Genomic DNA, 24,586 nt, shown 5'->3' with positions numbered 1-24,586 from the left:
GGCAGATGGAATTTAATACAGAGAAGTGTGAGGTGATGCATTTTGGCAGTAGGGAGAGGCAGTAGTGTTTTAATGGTACTGTTCTAAAAAGTATGCAGGAACAAGGGAACCTGGGGTTCCACACGCACAGATCCTTGAAGTTGGCAGGACATATTGAGAGTGTAATTAGCAAAGCATATGGGATCTTCGGTTTCATAAACAGAGGCCTTAAGTACAAAAGCAGGGAAGTTATGCTGAACCTGCATAAAGCTCTGGTTAGGCCACAACTCGAGTCATGCATCCAATTCTGCTTACCACTCTTTAAGGAGGATCTAAGGGTCCTTGAAAGGACCTAGATTTGCCAGAATGGTTCCAGGATGGGGGAATTTTAGCTACAAGGTTAGGATGGAGTAACTGGGGTTGTTCTCCATGAAGCAAAGGAAATTCAGAGGAGGCTGGATAGTAGTGTACAAGATTATGACAGGTTTAGATAAAGTAGCTAAAGAAAATCCATTGCCATTAGCTGATTGTACAAGAACCAGGGAAGGATATAGGTTTTGGGCAAGAGATGCAGCGGTTGGGGGAATGTGAGGAAGAACATTTTTAACACAGCAATTAATAATGACCTGGAACTTGACGCCTACAAGAGTGGAGGAAGCAGAGATGATTGATGATTTCAAAAGGAAATTGGATGGTCACTTGAGGGAAATAAACTTGTAGAGCTGCAGGGAAAGAATGGGGAATGGGACTGACTGGACTGTTCTACAGAGAGCCAGCATGGACTCAATGGGCTGAATGACCTCCTCCTGTGCTGCAATAATGCTATGACTAAGTTTATCATCCATAAACTAAACCTGTTAAAGGTGAAACTAGGATTAATTTACTTACCTTTTTCATAAGGAAACATTGTAGGCTCAACATTAAATTTATTTGGGTATTTATTTTATTAAATGACAGGGAAGTACCTCTGTAAATGTGAAGGAGACATTATTTTAAACCACTTGAAATTTTCTCACCCATGAGAAACTCCCAAATAGGGAAGTAATTGGGTGGTCATTCCTTTCAGGCATGAAGTCACATTTCCTCACTGTTTTTTATGGGGTAGCTTGGGGAAGCTCTCTTTCAGTGATGCCACACAACAGCCTAGCCAAAAAACCCAACTAAGGCAATAAAGCTGGGACCTTTTGAAAATCTTGAAGCAACTGATGGAGACAATTATTTTCTTCCACAAATGGAGGAACACGCTGAATGAAAAAAATTCTTCTCCAGATTCTTCCCCTTGATATTTTTTTTGAATAACTGCAATTACGGATCTTCCTTACAGAACCCTGGCAATTTACTCCCTAGTGAAAGAGACATATTGAATGTGCAAGCTAAAAGATCCCTTTCAGCAGAACCTCTTCACAGCACAGAGTTCATCTAACATAATATAAGTCCCTAACCTCACAGAAGCTAAATGCCAACTCTCTGACCACTCCTTTTACTTGCTTCCTGAAGTGTGGTACTATTACTGAACACCAAGCCATAATTTCCTAGACTATTACTGACATCATCTCCTCTGGAGAGCTTGTCCTCATGGCATTCTATCTTACGTTCTCCAAAACCTGCAGTCCCCTTTTATTACCTTAATAAAATCCTAAAACAGGACTTTGCCTAATAGGCCTATTGTTTCAGCCTGCTCCTATCTTAAGGAACTTAACTCCTCTCATCTCAGCTCCACTTCTTCCCTCTTTACCAGCACCTATCCAGCTACATCAACTTTCGATGCCCTCTGTCACTTGAACTTATTCCAATTCAATCACACGAACTAACTTACTTTCACTGCTGACATACTCTACGCCTCTACCTCTACCTGGAGGCCCTCGAAATCTTCCCAGAATAGAGACCCAATCAACCTTAGTCCATCACACTGTCCTCCACCTGGCTAAACTTGCTCAAGTTTATTCAGATTGAATAACTCCACTGACTTTCTCCAAATAAAAAGGTGATGCATTGAATTGAACATAAAAACTTAGAAATAGCTTTTTATTGCCAAAAGCTATAGAAATGCAACTACCAAATTATAGTTATATATAGTTATATAGTTAAAACATGATAATACACAATTGTTATCTCATGAAGTATAAAGCTGGATGACAAGTAAATGTTGAATAATTTTATTCAATGTGTTCTTTTAAATAACAAATCATATTACTATGTTAATTCTGAGTGAATAATTTTTAGTAATTAAAAAACATTTAGCTTTTCAGCTTTTTGTAGAATGACTCTTTCTGTTAATAAATGGAACTCTGGTATATAATTTTTTTTTAAGAATTCATTCATGGGATCTAGGCTAGCATTTATTGCCCAACCCTAATTGCCCTTGTTCAAAGGGCATTTAAGAGTCCACCACATTGCTGTGGGTCTGAATTCACTTGTGGGCTAGACCAGGTAAGGCAGGTTTCCTTCCTGAAAGGACATTAGTGAATCAGATGGTTAGACTTTTAATTGCAGATTTTTATTGCAGTCAAATTCCACCTTCTGCCGTGGCGGGATTCGAACCCGAGTCCCCAGAGAATTACCCTGGGTCTCTGGAATGTCCAGTGACAATACCACTACACCATCACCTCCCCAAAGGAATTTGACACAACAAGTTGGTGTGCAAATCACACTAATTTACTTGATGGCTGAATAGTTAAAATGGAGGCAAGAAAGATATGGCAGCTACTTTTGTTACCTGTCATGATTTTCACACTGCTTCCCAGCAAGTGAGGTGTGTGCACAATTAATGAAATAGAGGCATGCCTGAACTACTTAAGAAACAAAGCATTATCCTTTTGGAAAAGGAATCAACTAACATGATACATAGAAAATTGTGAATTATTTGACCGTCATTATATGTTCAATGCAGATTTTATACCGACTGATAAAAGCCACAAGTTAAAATTAAGGCCAATAAACTCAAGGGCAACAGCTATCTGTGACTAATCAGCCACTGAAAATAGTTTATTCTACTGCAAAGAATCGCACAATATACCAGAATAACCTTTAATTATATGTGAAATATGGCTGTTAAACTTTATAGCCTTCTTACTGACGACACTGAATTTCACATTCGATTTGAGAGAGAGAACAGTGATCTCAGGCTAGTGTTTTAAATTAAATAAGGGCAATTATGAGGGAATGAAGATAGGGCTGGCTGAAGTGAACTGGGAAATTAGGTTAAGGGAGAGGTCAGTGTTGATGCTGTGGCAGGCATTTAAGGAGATATTTTAGAATGCTCAGAAAAGATACATTCTACTGAGAAAGAAAGACTTGAAGGAAAGGACTCACTAACTTCCTTAGTTCGCCACAGATAAAGATAGTATCAAATTTTTAAAAAGTGTATAATTCCACAAAGATGAGTGGTAGGTCAGAAGATCGGATAGAATATAAAGAACAGCAAAGAATAACTAAAAGATGAATAAGGAGCGAGAAATTAGGAGTACAAGAGAAAGCTAGCTAGAAATATAAAATAGATAATAAGAGTTGCTACAGGTATTTAAAAAGGAAAAAAAGTAAAGTGAGCATTGGTCCTGCAGAGTGAGAGTCTGAGGAATTAATCATGGAAAATAAGGAAATGGCTGATGAATGGAACAGATATTTTGTATCTGTCTTCACTGTAGAGGATATAAATAACATCCCAAAATAAGTGTGAATCAGGAGGTGAAAAGGGAGAACTTATTAAAAAATTACAATTACCAGGGAAAGGGTGCTAAGAAAATCATTCAAACTAAAAGCTGTCAAGTCCCCAGCACCTGATGGAGCTCATCCTATGGTCTTAAAAGAAGTGGCTGCTGAAATATGCATTGATTTTAATTTTCCAAAATTCCCTAGATTCTGGAAAGATCCCACCAGATTGGAAAATAGTGAATGTGACTCCTCTATTCAAGAAAGGAGGGAGACAAAGAAGAAAACTCCAGGCCAGTTACTTTAACATCTGTCACAGGGAAAATGCTGAAATCTATTATTAAGCAGGTTATAGTAGGGCATTTAGAAAATTTCAATGCAATCAGGCAGAGTCAACATGGTTTTGTAAAAGGGAAATCAAGTTTGACTAATTTATTGGAGTTCTTTGAGGAAGTAACAAGGAACTTGAATAAAGGAGAACCTATGGATGTGCTGTACTTAGGTTTCCAGAAAGCATTTGACGAGGTGCCATATCAAAGGTTGCTACGCAAAATATGAGAACGTGGCATAGTGGTTAACATATTAGCATGAAGAGGGGATTGGTTAGCTAACAGGTAACAGAGTAGGCATAAATGGGTCACTTTCGATCCTTGCAGTACCCGACTAATCACAGCCTGCCGAGCTGAGAATGACCCATTTAATCCAATTCTGTTTTCTGTCTGTTAACCAATTCTCGTTTCATGCCAGTGTATTACCCCCAATGTAGTAAAACAGTCCAACATATTTCACAGAGGATTATCAAACAAAATTCTACTCCAAGCCAAATAGGGAGATATTAAGACAGATCAAAAGAGAAATTTTAAGGACCGTCTTAAAGGTGGAGTGAGATCTAGAGGGGTTGCAAGGTTTAGGCAGGGAGCTCTGGGGCTTAGGGTCTAGGCAGCTGAATGTACACCTGAAATAGTGGAGTGATTAAAAGTGCAAGTGCTCAAGATTGGATGAGTGCAGAGATCTTGAAGCATTTTTGGGCTGGAGGGGATTACAGAGATATAGAAGGGTTTGAAAATAAGGGCAAAAATTTTTGAACTGAGGCGTTGTCAGAGTGGGACCAATATAGGTCAGTGAGCAAAGAATCAAAGGGGTCTTGGTGTGATCTAGGATATTGACAGCAACTCTAAAGGAGATTCACATGGACTCCAAATGTTAACTCTGGTTCTCTCTCCACAGATGCCGCCAGACCTGCTGAGTTTTTCCAGCATTTTCTGCATTTATTTCAGATTTCCAGCATTCGCAGTATTTTGACAATAGAGTTTTGGTTGAGTTCAAGTTTAAGTAGGATGGAAGATGGAGACCAGCCAGGAAATCGTTGGAATATTCCTAGAGGCAACAAAAGCATGGAGGTGGAAGGAAAGAGATTGGTGATAGAGCGGATTTACGGTCAGAAGGTCACCCCGGGGTCAAATACAACACTGAGGTTCTAAGCAGCCTGGTTCTGCCTTAGAGAGTTGCCAGTATGAGTTTTATTTTCCATTCATTCATGGGATATGGGCACTGCTGATGAGGCCAGCATTTATTGCCCCTTCCTAATTGCCCTCGAGAAGGTGACAGTCAACTGCCTTCTTGAATCACTGCAGTCCATGTGGTGTAGGTACACCCACAGTGCTGTGAGGAAGGGAGTTCCAGGATTTTGGCCCAGTGAAAGTGAAGGAACAGCAATATATTTCCAAGTCAGGGTGGTGAGTGACTTGAAGGGGAACTTCTGGGTGGTTCCCATCTGTCTGCTGCACTTGTCCTTCTACATGGCAGTGGTCATGTGTTTGGAAGATGCTGCCTAAGGAGGCTTGGTGAATTCCTGCAATGCATCTTGTAGATGGTACACACTGCTGCCACTGTGCATTGGTGGTGGAGGGAGTGAATATTTGTGGATGTGGTGCCAATCAAGATAGCTGCTTTGCCCTGGATGGTGTCAAGCTTCTTGTGTTGATGGAGCTGCATTCATCCATGGAAAGTGGGGAGTATTCTATCACACTCCAGATTTGTGCCTTGTAGATGGTGGACAGGCTTTGGGCAGTCAGGGGGTGAGTTAACTCGCTGCAGGATTCCTAACCTCTGACCTGCTCTTGTAGCCACAGTATTTATATAGCTAGTCCAGTTCAGTTTCTGGTCAATGGTAATCCCCAGGATGTTGATAGTGGGGGATTCAGTGATGGTAATGCCATTGAATGTCATGGGGAGATGGTTAGATTCTCTCTTGTTGGAGATGGTCATTGTCTGGCAATTCTGTGGCACAAATGTTACTTGCCACTTGTCAGCCCAAGTCTGGATGGGTATTGTCCAGGTCTTTCTGCACTTAGACACGGACTGCTTCAATATCTGAGGAATCACGAATGGCATTAAACATTGCACAATCACTAGCGAACACCTCACTTCTGACGTTATGATGGAAGGATGAAGCAGCTGAAGATGATTGTGGTTAGGACATTACCCCAAGGAACTCCTGCAGTAATGTCCTGGAGCAGAGATGGTGGACCTCCAACAACCACGGCCATCTTCATTTTTGCTAGATATGAATCCAACCAACAAGTTATCTCCCTAATTCTCAGTGACTCTAGTTTTGCTAAGGCTCCTTGATGCCACACTCAGTCAAATGCTGATGTCAAGGGCAGTCAATCTTATCTTCTCTGCAGTTCAGCTCTTTTGTCCACGTTTGAACCAAGGCTGTAATGAGGTCAGGAGCTGAGTGCCCCTGCGGAACCCAAACTGAGTGTCAGTGCACAGGTTATTGCTAAGCAAGTACCACTTGATAGCACTGTTGAGGATACCTTCCATCATTTTACTGATGATCGAGAGTTGACTGATGGGGCGGTAAATGGCCGGGTCGGATTTGTCCTGCTTATTGTGTACAGGACATATTTGGGAAACTTTCCAAATAGCTGGGTAGATGCCAGTGTTGTATCTGCACTGGAACAGCTTGGCTAGGGGTGCAGCAAGTTCTGGAGCACAAGTCTTCAGGACTATTGCCAGAATATTGCTCATGACCCTTGCAGTATCCAGTGCCTTGAGCTGTTTCTTGGTATCTTGGAGTGAGTTAAATTGGCTAAAGACTGGCATCTGTGATGCTGGAATCCTCCGGAGGAGGATGAGTTGGATCATCCATTCGCCGCTTCTGGGTGAAGATTCTTGCAAGTGCTTCAGCCTTACATTTTGCACTGATGTGCTGGGCTCCCCATTATGGAGGGTGGGGACATGTGTGGAGCCTCCTCCTCCAGTGAGTTGTTTAATTGTCCATCACCATTCACAACTGGATGTGGCAGGACTACAGAGCTTGGATCTGATCCATTGGTTGTCGAATGTCTTAGCTCTGTCTATCACTTGCTGCTTATGCTATTTGGCACACAAGTAGTTCTGTGCTGTAGCTTCACCAGGTTGACACTTCATTTTTAGTTATACCTGGTGCTGCTCCTGGCATTCTCTCCTGCACTCTTCATTGAACCAGGGTTGATCCCTTGGCTCAGTGGTAATGGTAGAGTAGAGTTATGCCGGACCATGAGGTTACAGATTGTGGCTGAGTACATTTCGGCTGCTGCTGATGGCCCACAGCGCCTCATAAATGCCCAGTCGAGTTAGCAGATCTGTTCGAAATCTATCCCATTTAGCATAGTGATGCTGCCACACAACACGATGGAGGGTACCCTCACTGTGAAGGCAGGATTTTGTCTTCACAAGGAGTGTGCGGTGGTTACTCCTACTGATACTGTCATAGACAAATGCATCAGTGGCAGGCAGGTTGGTGGGGATGAGATGAAGTATGATTTTCCCTCTTACTGGTTCCCTCACCATCTGCTGCAGACCCAGTCTAGCAGCTATGTCCTTTAGGACTCTGTCAACTCAGTCTGTAGTGGCACTACTCTTGGTGGCGGGCATTGGTTGGTGATGGACATTGAAGTCCCCTACCCCAGAGTACATTCTGTGCCCTTTCCACCCTCAGTACTTCCTCCAAGTGGTGCTCAACATACTGATTCATCGGCTGAGGGAGAGCGGTACGTGGTAATCAGCAGGAGGTTTCCTTGTCTATGTTTGGGCTGATGCCATGAGACTTCATGGGGTCCAGAGTCGATGTTGAGGACTCCCAGAGCATCTCCCTCCTAACTGTATACCACTGTTCTGCCACCTCTGCTGGGTCCGTCCTGCTGTGGGACAGGACATAGGCAGGGATGGGGATGGTGGTGTCTGGGACATTATCTGTAAGGTATGATTCCGTGAGTATGACTATATCAGGCTGTTACTTGACTGGTCTGTGAGACAGCTCTCCCAATTTTGGCACTCGATTCCAGATGTGATTAAGGAGTACTTTACAGGGTTAACAGGGCTGTGCTCGCCGTTGTCGCTTCCAATGTTTAGGTTGATGCCTAATGGTCTGTCAGGTTCCATTCCTTTTAGGCTTTTTAGCGGTTTGATGCTTGCTCAGCCATTTCAGAGGGCATTTAAGAGTCGACCACATTGCTGTCAATCTGGTGTCACATGTAAACCAGGCCAGGTAAGGACAGCAGATTTCTTTTACTAAAGGACATTAGAGAACCAGATGGATTTGAATGGCAATCAACAATGATTTCATGGTCATCATCAGACTTTTAATTCCAGATCGTTATTGAATTCAACTTTCATGATCTGATATGGTGGGATTTGAACTGAGGTCCACAGAATAATCCACGGACCCTGGGTCTCTGGATTGCTAGTCCAGTGACAATACCACTATGCCACCGCCTCACCACGACGCTGATTGTGAGGGAACAGAGTTTGTGGCAGATCAACGTTAATGGCTTCAGCATTCCTAATCCTTAGTTGGAGGAAAGTTTTGCTTGCTCAGTACCAGATGTGGACAAGCAGTGTGACAAGTCAGACACAATGGAGGGGTCGAGAGAGATGATGGTGAGGTACAGCTGAGTGCTAACATTTATTACTCACTATTAAGTATTATCAGTTAACATAAAATACTGAATGCTTTCAATATTATCTTGACATATGAATATAGAGCTTCCTTACCTGTTGCTGGATTAATACTGGCTGCAATGTGAAAATGACAAAGTGAATTTGCATGTAGAGGTGCATTCCTATGGACTTCATGTGCATCCTGTTGATGGGGTAAATATCCACTATGTGCAACAAGACCTGATGATCTTCTTCTCCCTATACGAAAGGGTCTGATGTTTAACTATAAAGGAACAAAAATTCAAATCACCTTAGTGTAGAACAATTGTTGAACAACAGTATTTATGTTACAAAAACAAAAATTGCTGGAAAAACTCAGCAGGTCTGACAGCATCTGTGGAGATGAAGACAGAATTAACGTTTCGAGTCCGTATGACTCTTCGTCAGAGCTAAAGAGAAATAGAAATGTGATGAAATATAAGCTGTTTAAGGAGGGTTGGACAAGTGAAGTTGGATAGAGGGCCAGTGGTAGGTGGAGGCAAAGGAGAGACTGCCAAAGATGTCATAAACAAAAGGTCAAAGGAGTGTTGACGGTGGTGCTATTAGCTAAAGGATGTGCTAATGGTGATATTAAGGGTAGAAAGCAGGATGAGCAAGTGAAAGATGGCCCTAGTCGGGGTGGGGTGGGGATCGAAATAGGCTAAAAGGTGGAGATAAAACAATGGATGGAAATAAATTTGAAAAATAATAATAGAAATAGGTGGGAAAGGAAAAATATATATATATAAAAAATATATAATAATTATTAGAAAAAGGGGATCTAAAAGGGGGCGAGAGAGATGGAGGAGAGAGTTCATGATCTGAAGTTGTTGAACTCAATGTTAAGTCCAGAAGGCTGTAAAGTGCCTAATCGGAAGATGAGGTGCTGTTCCTCCAGTTTGCGTTGAGCTTCACTGGAACATTACAAGCAAAAACAAAAATACCTGAAAAAACTCAGCAGGTCTGACAGCATCTGTGGAGAGGAACACAGTTAACGTTTCGAGTCCGTATGACTCTTCAACAGAACTAAGGAAAAATAGAAAAGAGGTGAAATATAAGCTGGTTTAAGGGGGGTGGGGTGGGACAGGTAGAGCTGGATAGAGGGCCAGTGATAGGTGGAGACAACTAAAAGATGTCATAGACAAAAGGAGAAAGAGGTGTTGAAGGTGGTGATATTATCTAAGGAATGTGATAATAGGTGACACTAAGGGTAGAAAGCAGGACGAGCAAGGTAAAGATAGCCCTAGTGGGGGTGGGGTGGGGGAAAGGGATCGAAATAGGCTAAAAGGTAGAGATAAAACAATGGATGGAAATACATTTAAAAATAATGGAAATAGGTGGGAAAAGAAAAATCTATATAAATTATTGAAAAAAAGGGGGATCGGAAAGAGGGTGAGGATGGAGGAGAGAGTTCATGATCTAAAATTGTTGAACTCAATGTTAAGTCCGGAAGGCTGTAAAGTGCCTAATCGGAAGATGAGGTTCTGTTCCTCCAGTTTGCGTTGAGCTTCACTGGAACATTGCAGCAGGCCAAGGACAGACATGGGCATGAAAGCAGGGTGGTGTGTTGAAGTGGCAAGTGAGAGGAAGGTCTGGGTCATGCTTGCAGTCACCCAGTCTGCGTTTGGTCTCTCCAATGTAGAGGAGACTGCATTGGGAGCAGCGAATGCAGTAGATTAAATTGAGGGAAGTGCAAGTGAAGTGCTGCTTTACTTGAAAGGAGTGTTTGGGCCTTAGGTCGGTGAGGAGGGGGGAAGTAAAGGGGCAGGTGTTGCACTTTCTGTGGTTGCATGGGAAGGTGCCGTGGGAGGGAGCTGAGGTGTAGGGGGTGATGGAGGAGTGGACCAGGGTGTCTCGGAGGGAATGGTCCCTACGGAGTGCCGACAGGGTGGTGGTGAAGGGAAGATGTGTTTGGTAGTGGCATCATGCTGGAGTTGGCGGTATTTATGTTTATCTGTTAACACTGCAATTATATTTTAAAAGAGCGTTTTTCTTCCCTTCGGAGAATAATCCTTAGAATTCATTATTGTAAGCTTTCTCACATCTCTAAGGCATTCTGTACCTTCTCCCGACTGGAGATGTTCCTCTTGAGGTTGTTGGTTGCAAAGACAGATTCAGACCACTGGGTGTGGCCTTCGCCAGAAAGTAAACTATCACTCGGGAGTAAAGTCTCTGCCCATAACCGACAAACACTGTCCTTGCAGCAGGTCAACAGAACATTACACGTGAGGCCCCTGCAATGAAAGAAAAGTTATAAGCCCAAATTACAACTATTGAGATCATTTCACACCAAAAGCGAGGTATAAAATATGAATGAAAATGCTGGAAATTCTAAGCAAGTTCTAGGTCCATGTTTACCAACATATTAGCCATGACTTATATATTGCAATTATGTGGCTAATTATAATCCAGGTGTTATGATTTGTATTTTTAATTAGTAAATAAAAAACAATTACAGTATTGGGCATTCGGTCTCTATACTCATATTCACATGGCATATGCTTCTGTCTGGTAACCTTCATAAAGCCAAGACAAAAAGCTGTGTGACAATGTGCTGTGTCTGATAAATTCATGCCTAAATATCAAAATTGGGTTAAATAGAAAATTTGCGAACTTTATGATTCAATGGTGGTAGATGCTTATAAACTACACACATGAAGTACAAACACATTGGATAAATTTGGGGAAGGGAGTGGCACAATGGTATCTTCACAGGCCTAGTAATCCAGAAACCCAGGGTAATGCTCTGAGAACCTGGGTTCGATCCCCCACCACGGCAGATGGTGAAATTTGAATTCAATAAAAATCTGGAATTAAAAATCTAATGATGACCATGAAACCATTGTTGATTGACGCAAAAACCCATCTGGTTCACTAATGTCCTTTTGGGAAAGGAAATCTGCTGTCCTTACCTGCTTTGGCAATGTGGTTGAATCTTAAATGCCCTCTGAAATAACCCAGCAAGCTACTCAGTTGTATCGAACCACAACAAAGAAATTAAACTAGACAGACCACCCGGCATCAATCTAGGGACTGGAAACTCAGTCCTGTCGACCCTGTAAAGTACTCCTTAATCACATCTGGGGACTCATGCCAAAATGGAGAGAGCTGTCTCACAGACCAGTCAAGCAACAGCCTGACAGTCATAAACGCAGAGTTATACCTTACAGATAATATCCCAAACACCACCATCACCATCCCTGGGTATATCCTTTCCCACCGCCAGGACAGACCCAGCAGAGGTGGCGGCACAGTGGTATTCAGTCGGGAGGGAGTTGCCCTGGGAATCCTCATCATCATCTCCGGACCCCATGAAGTCTCATGACATCAGGTCTAACATGGACAAGGAAATCTCCTGTTGATTACCACATACCACCCCTCCTCAGTTGATGAATCAGCACTCTTCCATGTTGAACAAGCACTGAAGGTGGCAAGGACACAAAATGTACTCTGGGCAGGGGACCTCAGTGTCCATCACCAAGAGTGGCTCGGTAGCACCACTACTGACCGAGCTGGTGGGGTGCTAAAGGACATAGCTGCTAGACTGGGTCTGCGGCAGATGGTGAGGGAACCAACAAAAGGGAAAATATACTTCACCTCATCTTCATCAACCTGTCTGCTGCAGATGCATCTGTCCATGACAGTATCGGTAAGAGCAACCACCACACAGTCTTTGTGGAGACGAAGTCCTGTCTTCACATCGAGGATATCCTCCATTGTGTGTTGTGGCACTACCACCATGCTAAACGGGGTCAAACAGATCTCGCAACTCAAGGCCAGGCAACCATAAGGCGCTGTGGACCATCAGCAGCAGCAGAATTGTACTCAAACACAATCTGTAACCTCCGGCATAGCCCCCACTCTACCATTACTACCCAGCCAGGGGATCAACCCTGGTTCAATGAAGAGTGCAGGAGGGCATGCAGGAGCAGCACCAGGCATACCTAAAAATGAGGTGTCAACCTGGTGAAGCTACGACACAGGACTACTTGCATGCCAAACAGCTTAAGCAGCAAGTGATAGACAGAATTAAGCAATTCCACAACTAACGGATCAGATCTAAACTGTGCGGTCCTGCCACATCCAGTCATAAATGTTGGTGGACAATTCAACAACTCACTCAAAGCGGCGGATCCACAAAGATCTTCATCCTCAAGGATGGGGGAGCCCAGCAGATCAGTGCAAAAAACAAGGCTGAAGCATTTGCTACAATCTTCAGTCAGAAGTGGCAAGTGGATGAGCCATCTCGACCTCCTCCGGAGGTCTCCAGCATCACAGGTGCCTGTCTTCAGCCATTTTGATTCACTCCACGTGATATCAAGAAACAGCTGAAAGCACTGGATACTGCAATGGCTATGGGCCCTGACAATATTCCAGCAATAGGATTGAAGACTTATGCCCCAGAACTTGCCGTGCTCCTAGCCAAGCTGTTCCAGTACAGCTACAACACTGGCATCTACCCAGCTATGTGGAAAATTGCCCAGCTATGTCTTGTACACAAAAAGCAGGACAAATCCAGCCGGCGAATTATCGCCCCATCAGTCTACGTTCCATCAACAGTAACTGATGGAAGCAGTGTTCAACAGTGCTATCAAGCGGCACTTGTTTCACAATAACCTGCTCACTGACACTCAGTTTGGGTTCTGCCATTCAGGGCCCATCAGCTCCTGACCTTGTTACAGTCTTCATTCAAACATGGACCAAAGAGCCGAAATCCAGAAGTGAAGTGAGAGTGACTGCGCATGACATCAAGGCAGCCTTTAACTGAGTGTGGCATCAAGGAGCCCTAGCAAAATTGGGGTCAAAATGAATCAAGGGGAAAACTAGAAATAAATAAGTGTGATCTGATAGCCATTACAGAGTCCTGGCTACAGGATGACATAGATTGGACCTGAATATTGAAGGGTACCTGACATTGAGGGAGGACAGGGAGTTAGGAAAAGGTAGAGGGGTGGCTCCGTGAATTAATGATGCCATCAGCATATTAGAGGGAAATATCCCAAGTTCAGAAAACCAGGACGTAGAAGCAGTTTGGGCAGAGATGAGAAATGATTAAGGCAAGAAGTCACTTGTGGGACTAGTGTACAGATCCCCTAATTCTAACTATACAGTAGGACAGAGTATAAAAGAAGAGATAATTACAGCTTGCCAGAAAGGTACAGCACTAACCATAGGCAATCTTAATCTACATACAGACCGGAAAAATCAGATGGGCAAAGGTAGCGTAGATGAGGAATTCACAGGATGTTTTTGGGATAGTTTCTTAGAACAGCATGTTCTGGAGCCAACCAGAGAGCAGGCTATACTAGGCCTGGTATTGAGCAATCAGATAGGATTAACTAATAACCTCATAGAGAAGGCACTCCTCGGTAGCAGCGATCACAATATGATTGAATTTTACATTCATTTTGCGGGAGAAATGAGTGCGTGCAAAGCCAGTATTTTAACTTAAACACAGGCATGAAAGTGGAGCTAGTTCAACTGAACTGGGAAATGAGGTTAACGGATAGGTCAACAGAGGTTCAGTGGCAGACATTTAAAGGGATATTTCAGAATACACAGAATAGATACATTCCAATGAGAAAGAAAAATTCCAAGGGGAGGGCCCACCATCCATGGTTAACTAAAAAAGTTAAAGACTGCATCAAACTTAATGAAAAAGCATATAATTACACGAAGACGGGTGGCAAGTCAGAAGATTGGAAAGAATATAAGGAACATCAAAGGATGACAAAAAGATTAGTAAGGAGGGAAAAATTAGACTATGAGAGAAAGCTAGTAATATAAAGACGGATAGTAAGAGTTTCTATAGATACATAAATAAGAAAAGAGTTAACCAAAGTGAGCATTGGTCCAATAGAGTGTGCATCTGGGGAATTGATAATGGAAAGTAGGGAGATGACAGACGAATTAAACAGGTTGCTAAACATTTTGCTTCAGCCTTCACAATAGAGGACACAAGTAACATCCCAGAAACAGCTGTAAATCAGAAAATGGAAGGAAAGGACAAATTCGGGAAAATTACAATCAGCAGGGAAGTGGTATTAAGGAAATTGTTGGGGCTGCAGACTGACAAATCCCCAGGTTCAGATGGACTTCAGCATTCTTGAAAGAAGTGGCTAATGAGATAGTTGGTGCACTGGTTTTAACTTTCCAAAATTTCTTAGGTTGGGGACAGTTCCATTAGATTGGAAAATAGCAAATGTAACTCCTTTATTCAAAAAGGGAGGGAGACAAAAAACAGGAAACTATAGGGCAGTTAGCCTAACATCTGTCATATGGAAAATGTTAGAAGCTATTATTAAAGATGTGACAGCAGGGCACTTAGAAAAATTCAAGGCAATCAGGCAGAGTCAACATGGCTTTGTAAAAGGGAAATTATGTTTAACCAATTTATTGGAGTTCTTTGAAGGAGTCACATATGCTGTGGATAAAGGAGTACGGGTGGATGCACTGTACTTAAATTTCCAGAAGACATTTGATAAAGTGCCACATCAAAGGCTATTGCAGAAAATAAAAGCTCATGGTGTAAGGGATAACATAATTACAGGGATAGAAGATTGGCTAGCTAACAGAAAGCAGAGTTGGCATAAATGTGTCTTTTTCTGGTTGGCAGGATGTGACGAGTGGTGTGCCACAGGGATCAGTGCTGGGGCCTTGACTTATTACAATTTATATAAATGACTTGGATGAAGGGACCAAAGCAATGGTCGCTAAATTTGCTGATGAGACAAAGATAGGTAGGAAAGTAAACTGTGAAGAGGATGTAAGGAGTCTACAAAGTGACATAGATAGGTTAAGCGAGTGGGCAAATATCTGGCAAATGGAGTATAATGTGGGCAAATGTGAAATCCTTTATTTTGGCAGTAAGAATAACAAAATAAGCTTACCTAAATGGTGAGAGAGAGCAGAGCTCTGAGATTCAGAGGGATCTGGGTGTCCACGTGCATGAACCACAAAAGTTTAGCATGCAGGTACAGCAGGTAATTAGGAAAGCTAATAGAATGTTATCATTTATTGCGAGGGTAATTGAATACAACCGTAGGGAGTTTACGCTTCAGTTGTACGGAGTATTGGTAAGACCGCATCTGGCGATTGTGTACAGTACTGGTTTCCTTATGTACAGAAATGCGTTAGCAGTTCAGAAAAGGTATAGTAGACTAATACCAGGAATGGGCGGGTTGTCTTTTGACATGTTAGGCTTGTATCCACTGGAATTTAGAAGAGTAAGAGGCGACTTAATTGAAACATTTAAAGTCCTGAGGGCTTTTGACAGGATGGATATGGAGAGGATGTTTTCTCTTGTGGGAGAATCTGGAACTAGGGATCACTGTTTAAAAATAAGGGGTCGCTCATTTACGACAGATGAGGTGAAATTTTTTCTCTGAGGGTTGAAAGTCTTTGGAACTCTCTTCCTCAAAAGGCGGTGAAAGCAGAGACTTCTGAATATTTTTAAGACAGAGCTAGGTAGATTCTTGATTCAAAAAGGAGGTGAAAGGTTATCGAGGATAGGCAGGAATGTGGGGCTGAGGTTACATTCAGATCAGCCATGATCTTATTGAAGGGCGGAGCAGGGTCAATGAGCCGAGTGGCCTATTCCTGCTCCTAATTTGTATGTTCGTACGAGTCATACTTAGCACAAAGGAAGATGGTTGTAGTTTTTGGAGGTCAATCATCTCAGTTCCAGGACATCACCGCAAGAGTTCCTCAGGGTAGTGTCCTAGGCCCAAGCATCTTCAGCGGCTTTATCAATGACCTTCCTTCCATCATAAAGTCAGAAGTGGGGATGTTTGCTGATGATTGCACAACGTTCAGCATCATTTGCGACTCCTCAGATACTAAAGCAGTTCATTTCCAAACGCAGCAAGACCTGGACAATATCCAGGCTTGGGCTGACGAGTGGCAAGTAACATTCGCGCAACACAAGTAACAGGCAATGACCATCTTCAACAAGGTAAATCTAACCATGATCCCTTTTCATTCAATGGCATTACCATCGCCGAATCCCCACTATCAACATCCTGCGGGGGGGGTTACCATTGACCAGAAACTGAACTGGACTAGCCATATAAACACCGTGACTACAAGAGCAGGTCAGAGGCTAGGAATCATGTGGCGAGTAACTCACCTCCTGGCTCCCCAAAGCTTGTCCACCATCTACAAGGCACAAGTCAGGAATGTGACTGGATACTCTCCACTTGCCTGGATGAGTGCAGCTCCAACAACACTCAAGAAACTTGACACCATCCAGGCCAAAGCAGCCCGCTTGACTGACACCACATCCACAAACATTCACTCTCTCCACCACTGACGAACAGTGGCAGCAGTGTACACCATCTACAAAATGCTCTGCAGGAACTCACAAAGGCTCCTTCGACAGCACCTTCCAAACCCACGACCACTACCATCTAGAAGGACAAGGGCAGCAGATGCATGGGAACACCACCACCTGGAAGCTCCCCTCCAAGCCACTCAACATCCTGACTTGAAGTATATTGCCGTTGCTTCACTATTGCTGGGTCAATATCCTGGAACTCCCTCCCTTTCAGCCCCGTGGATGTACCTTCAACACATGGACTGCAACAATTCAAGGCGGCAGCTCACCACCACCTTCTCAAGGGCAATAAATGCTGGCCTAGGGAGCGACGCCCACATCCTGTTAAAGAATTTTAAAAAAAATCTTCCAATGAGTGGCAATCACCGTTGGATTGCCACTGCACTCCTATTTACTTGTCTTGCACTGGAGCCCCACATTTCTCACCCGGCTTCCAAACCGGGCCTCCTCAGAAATGCACACTTGTTCTAAAAGTCCCTACCTCCTAGTGCAGGATTGTTGGGGTAAGCCAAGCCATGCCCCCTCTTTACAACATTAGCTGCGATACTCCAGTAAATTTGAAGGTTCCAAAGTCTCTTTAAAAAGCTACCACAAGAAGGTAGGTGTGTAAACTAAGTGGGTGAGGGAATAGGGTGGCATGTGGTTGGATGAGGCGGTCAGGGGAAGATGGGTGGGTGAGGAGAGGGGGGGGAGGGGGGGGGGAGAGAGTGGAAGGTAAGTGGGTGAAGAGGTAGGGTGGTAGTCAGGTGAGGGAGGGGTTATTAGGTCTTGGAGAGGGTAGTTGGGGGGAGGGTAATCCAGGGAGTCTGGCGGAGGGAGTTAGAACTGGTTTTAATCCTTCTAATTCCGGCTAACTATTCTGGCATGTGAATCATCCAAGGTCTCTGACTTTACTCAAGAGTTTCCAAGTGCAGGGGAATTGCCCATTGGAAATCCAAATTTCCCAGGCAATTCCCAAATCGTCAGTGTATGGGGACTTCCGAAGGGACTCTCAGTGCATCTTGGGCTGTACCTCCAGGGTACGACCATCTAGGGATCAGGAGTTCTGAGCCATTATATAGAATAACAACATTACAGAAAACAACACTAAACAGTTGTGCAGTTACCTGGATTACCTGATCAAATATCAGGCAGGGTGTCAATATTATACAATATCATAACTGTCCCAATGTCAGCAAAAAAAGCAATAAATAGCAAGAAAAGATAAAGACAATAGCTTGGTAGTGCAGAACTTGAATATTGCCAAAAAGAGCGACAGGTTGACAAAGCTTTTTGTCTTGCATTTAACAGGGCAAACGCAAGAATGACAAATGTCAAACCATCGCAACAACTTATACTACAGGGGAAAAGGGTGCCGATCAGTTGGCAAATCAACTCTGATTAGCCGAGGCACTGCCTTGGACAAAGAACTATAGGCTCCCCATGCTTCTGGGTAATTTAAAGAGTGAAAAATACCATTGTTCAAATAACACGTTAAGCAAGCTATTTCCCACTGCTACTACACAGTGGCGATGCTAATGGTATTTTCTACTAACAGGGTGCTGCCATCTGTCCAAAAATACGTTTGGCTTACCACACAATTGAGCAATTTCAGTGCCGGTGTGATGCCAGGTATGTAGGCTGTATGTCCCAAGGATTAGCAGATTGAATCAAACAGCATGTTCCTTCAGTTTGCAATAGGCAGAATACAAATCAACCACCCTTGCAAAAGTCAAAACAAAATTTCTACTGCTAGATATGATTCTGCGAATGTGCGGTACTTGCTGAACAATCCTGAGTGTGCTAATAGTTAAACTGACAACCAATTTCAGATAATCAGTCAAGCTCACAACATGGCTCCTTCGCACTTGCTAGAAGTGACATAAATTCATATTCAGGGACCCATTCTCTGGAAACAAAAGGAATATGCTCAAGGCTTGCGTCTTTTTGAATTATCTAGAAGCATAGGGAGCCAATAGTTCCCTGTTGCTTCCACCATGGCAATGTCTCTGCCGATTAGAGTCGACTTGCCAAACAAACAGCACCTGTTTCTCCTGTAGTATAAATTGTTGTGAGCGGTTGAAATTCTGTATTCTTGCATTTGTCCTGATGAGAACAAGAGGGAAAGCTTTGGCAACAAGTCTCTCTTTTCAGCAATGTAAAAGATAAACAGTGGAAGGGAAAGTGGAACAATCCAAAGCTTGCCGAAATTTAACATTACAATGTGATGTCAAGTTCCACAGTTTAGATAAAAGTGCCCAATGGGTGACCTTATTGTTAATAGATAAATAATTGTACAGACAAGATAAGCTCAATGTTACTTTTATAAAAACAGGATGGTACGGCTAGATAAATTTGCAAATGAAACTTAAGAACAAAGGAACATAAGAATTAGGAGGAGAAAACCATATGGCCTGTCAAGCCTGCTCCATCATTCAATGAAATTCCACTTTCCCATCTGCTTTCCACATCCCTTGATTCCCTGAGACACCAAAAATTGTCCATCTCAGCCTTAAATATATTCAACAGCTTTTTGGAGTAATTTGTGAATAAAGAGTGGGGCAATAAGATTAAAGGTCATTCGAAATACAGTGCTCAGCTTTGATATTTTTTCCCCACTCCTAACCTTGATGTTTGATAGTCGACTTGTTTACTTACATCTCCACACACTTGCTACCTGTTAACATCAGCACTTGCAGTGGTAATGTATTGCTTGGTCTTATCAAGTATTCAGCTAACCTTGGCATGTACTTGCTGGTCTTCCGCCAAGAAAATCCAGTCACAGCCCGAGGGTGGGCTAAATATACAAAGGAAAAATCAATATCTCCTTCTCTCTTGTCCGCTGGTGTGACTGGTGTCATCACAGCTGATTGCCAGCTGCTGGAATTGTACCACACTTTCACAAGGCAGTCATCCTGGGGGGTTAGGAGAGACAGAGACAAATCTTGAACATTTGACCTAGAACATGTTTTTCATCAAGCATTAATGGAATGTACATTTATCCAAATGCAGTATATATATTTTGCAGCATCTGCTATATATTTCAAGGTTTAATGAATATCTAAACTGTAGTTATTTAAAAAAACTTGAAAGACGCAAATGTAACAGTCAAAAGTTCTCTCTTTCCATGGTTCAAAGAAGGCTTATTAATACAAAATCAAGTTACTGGCTATGTTGTCAAAGCAATGTATGAGGGGTAAAATGGAAATCTTTTGTGTACCAAATAGTTGCTGCAGAATCCTTTCGATACAAATTGTACCTTCATCAATTAATCATTACCAAGGTTATCACAATTGTCCTTTCGTATCAAATCACAGCACCTACAGCAACTGACATTCATAAAGCACTTTTAAGGTTGGATTTCCCAGTCGCATGGAGGCAGGCTTGGAGGTGGGGGTGGGGGAAAATAGCCTGAAGCCAAGCTGGGACAGCTTCCCAACACATTCTCACCTCTGGGAACTGAGACGGCTGCCCGCTCCATGGAGGCAGACAGCCAATTAATCCAATTAGTGCCGCACTTTGAGCACCAGTATTTATTGACAGAGAAGGCTCCCATCATGTGCTGAGGCTACCAGGTGCCAGGGGCTCCATGCCCCAAAGACAGAGCCACAGGGATGAAAGGCCATAAGCCCTGTTATTGAATAGGACTGTGGAGGGGCTTGCCCTCTAACCTGATGTTGCTGCTGGCTTCCTGAGTCTTTTGTGTTGATCAGCAAGTCGCAGTCTCCAACCTGTCTCAGTAGTACCTACCTTTCCTAGTGGGGTTACCTTGGCTCCAGAGCTGCTGATTAAGCCTATAGCATTTGGAGCCTGTCCGCCATCTTCAATTAATTAGATGGTTGCCTCCCAGAACATTGCACCACCGGTCTCGCTGCTGGCAAGCACACGCTTGGGACCCCTCCATTTGGTTCCAACATCAGAGCCCCGAAGCCCGCAGGAAATTTCAGCCCTTAATGTGGAAAAATGTCCCAAGGTGTCTCAGGATAGAGTTGGACAAAAATGGATACAAACCTACAGGATATTGGAGGTTGGAGTAACCAAAAGCTTGGCCAAAGAGTGGATTAAAAGAAGGAGGTGGAGAGTAAATGGGGAGAAAGTCCAGACCAAACAATTAACACACCTTCAATGGTGGGAGTGAGAAGCATGCACAAATAGACAGAATCAAAGGAACAGAGCTCTGGGGGATTATAGGGCTGGAGGAGGCTACAGAGGTAGGGAGAGGCATGGTCTTGAAAGAATTTAAAGAGGAGAATCAAAATGTTTAAATCTGAGGTGTTGGGGAGTTAACTTGTGTCAGTAAGATCAGGGATGATGTGTGAACTAGACTTAGTGGTATGACAGACTATACTTTAGCCCATCCAAAGTTCTGTCTAAGTAGAGGATAGGGGGCAGGCCAGACCAGCAATTAAAAGGTTGAAACTGGAGGAGATACAGACATTAATGAGCGTTTACCAACCAGTAGATTCGGACAGTGGTAGAAGTGGTTGATGTCATGAAAGTCATCTTTGTGATGGAGAGGATATGTGGTCATAAATTCATTTGCGATTGAATAGGATGCTTAGATTACTAACTATCTGCTTCAGCCTGAGACTGGCCAGACAGGTGGATGGAATCAGTGCCATGGGACAGGGTTGAAGCTAACAATTTCAACATTCCCAGCATTTTCATTGGAGGAAATTGCAGTTAATTCCTGACACAAATCCACCAATAGTGAGAGTTTTTACAGAAAAACATAAAAGTTGAAAAACTGATTTGTCAAAAGAGAGGGAGGCGTTCACCAGTAATTACTGGAATACAGTGAGAAACCAATATGCAATTTTAAGTGTTTTGGACAAGGTCGCTGACAAAAAGTATAGGCTGGTGAGGATGCTCTCAACTGAACTAGACAACTTTTGCATGGAGAGGATTATCCCTTCAGTACTACCAGTTCTAATTTTAAGATAGAGCTTCAAAAATGGTTTAGCTTGAAATTCACATCTAATGTATTTTTAAAAATAATTAAAAGTCCACTTGTTTCTTTCTACCACGCTCAAATATCAACCACTCTCTTTTGTCACCTATCTCTTATGCCCATTTTTCTGTCTATCGTGGGCAAACAATGCACTCCACCCCACACATACTCATTCTCTACCCTGGAGAATCCAGTATCTCCTTCAAGCCATGTCACTGCACCTTGGTAGCAACCAACACTATGCTTTTAACACTGGTTCCCATTTGCATTCTCTATTACAAGTATTGTGATGCTTATTTCCTGAAAGGTGCCCAGTGATTTTGGAACAGTCCATACGATCAGTTTTGCATCAGAGTCATGCAGCATCATTCTACATTGGGATGCTGCTGCTACTTCTCAATATTCACTAGGTTTCCATAGATCATTTGCAGATGTGAAAATTTACTACTCTGAAGTGTGTTATTCTGCTTGAGGTCAGAATGTTGTTTTAACAACATTTCATAACAAAATCTGTGTACTTTTCTATTTAAATGCTGAAGTTATTTGTTAAAATTTGTTAAAGACTGATTTATATATGAAGGTCTGTGCTGAATTATCTAACCTTAGGTGGGTGACAACAGGGGATGTACAACTTCTCCTACTGTCCCTTTGATGACCTTTCATCAGGTTATCGACATGAAACATTAACTCTGTTTCTCTTTCCACAGATTCTGCCAGGCCTGAATATTTCCAGCACTCTTTTTTTTAAAATCAGATTTCCAGCATCCACAGTATTTTGCTTTTGTCCTACTGTTCCTTGTTTATTGAGGTAAAAAGTTGAACATGGATCTTTCTTCTGCTTGCTACCCAGACTCCTGCTGGAACTGCTGAATGTGAATATCAAGTGTGATGCCCCAATGATTGAACAGCCTGTTGATATCTCTTGGTCTTTTCATGCAAGCTGACTAACATCAATGCAACTATAGCCAAGCAAGGAGCCAAAACTTCCAGATCAAATGAGAATAGATAAGAATAATGAAATATATAGTGGGCATACTTTATAATAATGTTACATTATGATAAATTACAGTACTTGCACAGTATTTTGAAGAGTAAGCATGGGCTGGCACTGTCGAAATTGAAATTATTATGGGTATAAAGTGGCAACTTTATTAAATTATATTTTCCTTCGTTAGAGGCCTCCTGATTATGATCAGGGATATCAACTAAATATTTGTGGGTGTTCATTCCATCCTTCAGCAACATCTCAAAGGACAGATACTCAAGGTAGAATGCTTTATATAGGCAAACATGGGCTGCCTTTGTGAACATAGCAAAATTTCACAATGTAAAGAATGACCACTCACTGTTTTAGATGGTGATTGAGGGAAGAATGGTGCCCAGAATGCTATAGGAAATTTGACCTCCAAATTAGTGCAATGGTATCAAATTGAATTTACAGCAAAATATTGAATTCCACATCAGTCTCAAATAAGTACAAATATTGTGCATACGATTCTGAACATATCTGCAGTTGCCTTTATTTTTATGCTCTGTAAAGATATACATTGTCACTTAAGTTTCTATTGATGACACAGCTGTGCTATTGATCACTTTTCTCAGCTGCACAGTCTGGCCCCTTTTAAGATGGCCAAAAAAAAGCATTACGTATTTTATATATGCAATGAAATTTAACTTAAAATATAATTTCCTCAAACTACAAACTTATTTTTGAAAAACATGCTTGTTAAGTTTAATGAGTGGGGGCAATATTGTTGCAGTTATGTTACTGGACTTGTATTCCAGAGGACTGGATTAATAATCCAGAGAATAAGCATTCAAATTCTAAAGTATTTTGAACATTTGAATTCAATTTTTTCTTTGTTAACAGAAATAAAGCTGGTAAAAGTTAACGTGACTGTTATGAAAATCCAACTGGTTCACTAATCTTCTTTAGGGGAGGAATCCCACCATCCTCAGGAGTGACTCCAGTTAACTCCGAGTAATCATCACCTGAAACAATCTAACAAGTTACTTGGTTGTGCAAACTTCTGGAAAGAATAAAACTGAACTAACCACTTGGCAGCATCAAGGTATCATATAGAGCATGACAAAGCAATGTCTCATCCAGTCAACCCTGATATTTGACTTTTAGTGCCTTGTCCACTCCAGTTAAATCTCCACTTGCATTCTTTCAGTCCAGCTTCAAAGCACCTTCGACTTCAGTGCATTATCCTTCTGTGTACTCCTTGATCTCTCTGCAGTTTTCAATCTCAGTTCACCAAAATTGTATCCAAGCTTTTGTTTCCACTTGTTTCTTTCCCTAAGGTTCTCCTTGATGGACCTCCATCCTCCCTGCATTTTAATCTTTAACTTATTCAAGACACAATTAGTATGTCAATTTTAGCATATCAAATCATGTTTGCCACTTTCCTCCCTTGCAAATCTACATTGACTCCAGTCCTCAAAAAGCAGTCAATTTAAACTCTTTCTTCATCCATGAATCTCTCCATGTTCTTTCCCTGCCACGTGTACAACTTCCTCTAGTCTTAGATCTCTTGTATCCTTTGGCCCTATAGTTCTAGCCTTCTGTGCAACACCATTCCCTCACACCTCTTCACTAGAGCAACATTCCTAAATATTTCTGCTTCTCTCCACCCTGTACAAAGCTTTTTAAACCTCTGCTTTCTGCCTAAGCTTTTGGTTATCTCTTTATCACAGCTTGACATATTCTTTTTTCCCTCATC

The 24,586-nt window shown here is 42.4% G+C and overlaps 1 protein-coding gene across 3 annotated transcripts in view; it reads right to left on the bottom strand.

Annotated features, from left to right (window-relative positions):
- The window catches only part of dmxl1 (Dmx like 1), a 259,834-nt gene that overhangs the window by 158,245 nt on the left and 77,003 nt on the right, over positions 1–24,586 (bottom strand). For all 3 annotated transcript variants that reach the window (XM_078566607.1, XM_078566622.1, XM_078566614.1), the window contains exons 7-9: positions 19,649–19,824; positions 10,658–10,829; positions 8,671–8,839 (exon numbers count right to left, since the gene is read on the bottom strand). In XM_078566607.1, the coding sequence (XP_078422733.1) occupies positions 8,671–8,839; positions 10,658–10,829; positions 19,649–19,824 (517 nt within the window). The remainder of the gene's footprint in view (positions 1–8,670; positions 8,840–10,657; positions 10,830–19,648; positions 19,825–24,586) is intronic.

This window comes from Cetorhinus maximus, chromosome 2, assembly GCF_964194155.1.
Source record: "Cetorhinus maximus chromosome 2, sCetMax3.hap1.1, whole genome shotgun sequence".
NCBI classification, from domain to species: Eukaryota; Metazoa; Chordata; class Chondrichthyes; order Lamniformes; family Cetorhinidae; genus Cetorhinus; species Cetorhinus maximus.
This window is presented reverse-complemented; position numbering and strand designations above follow the sequence as displayed.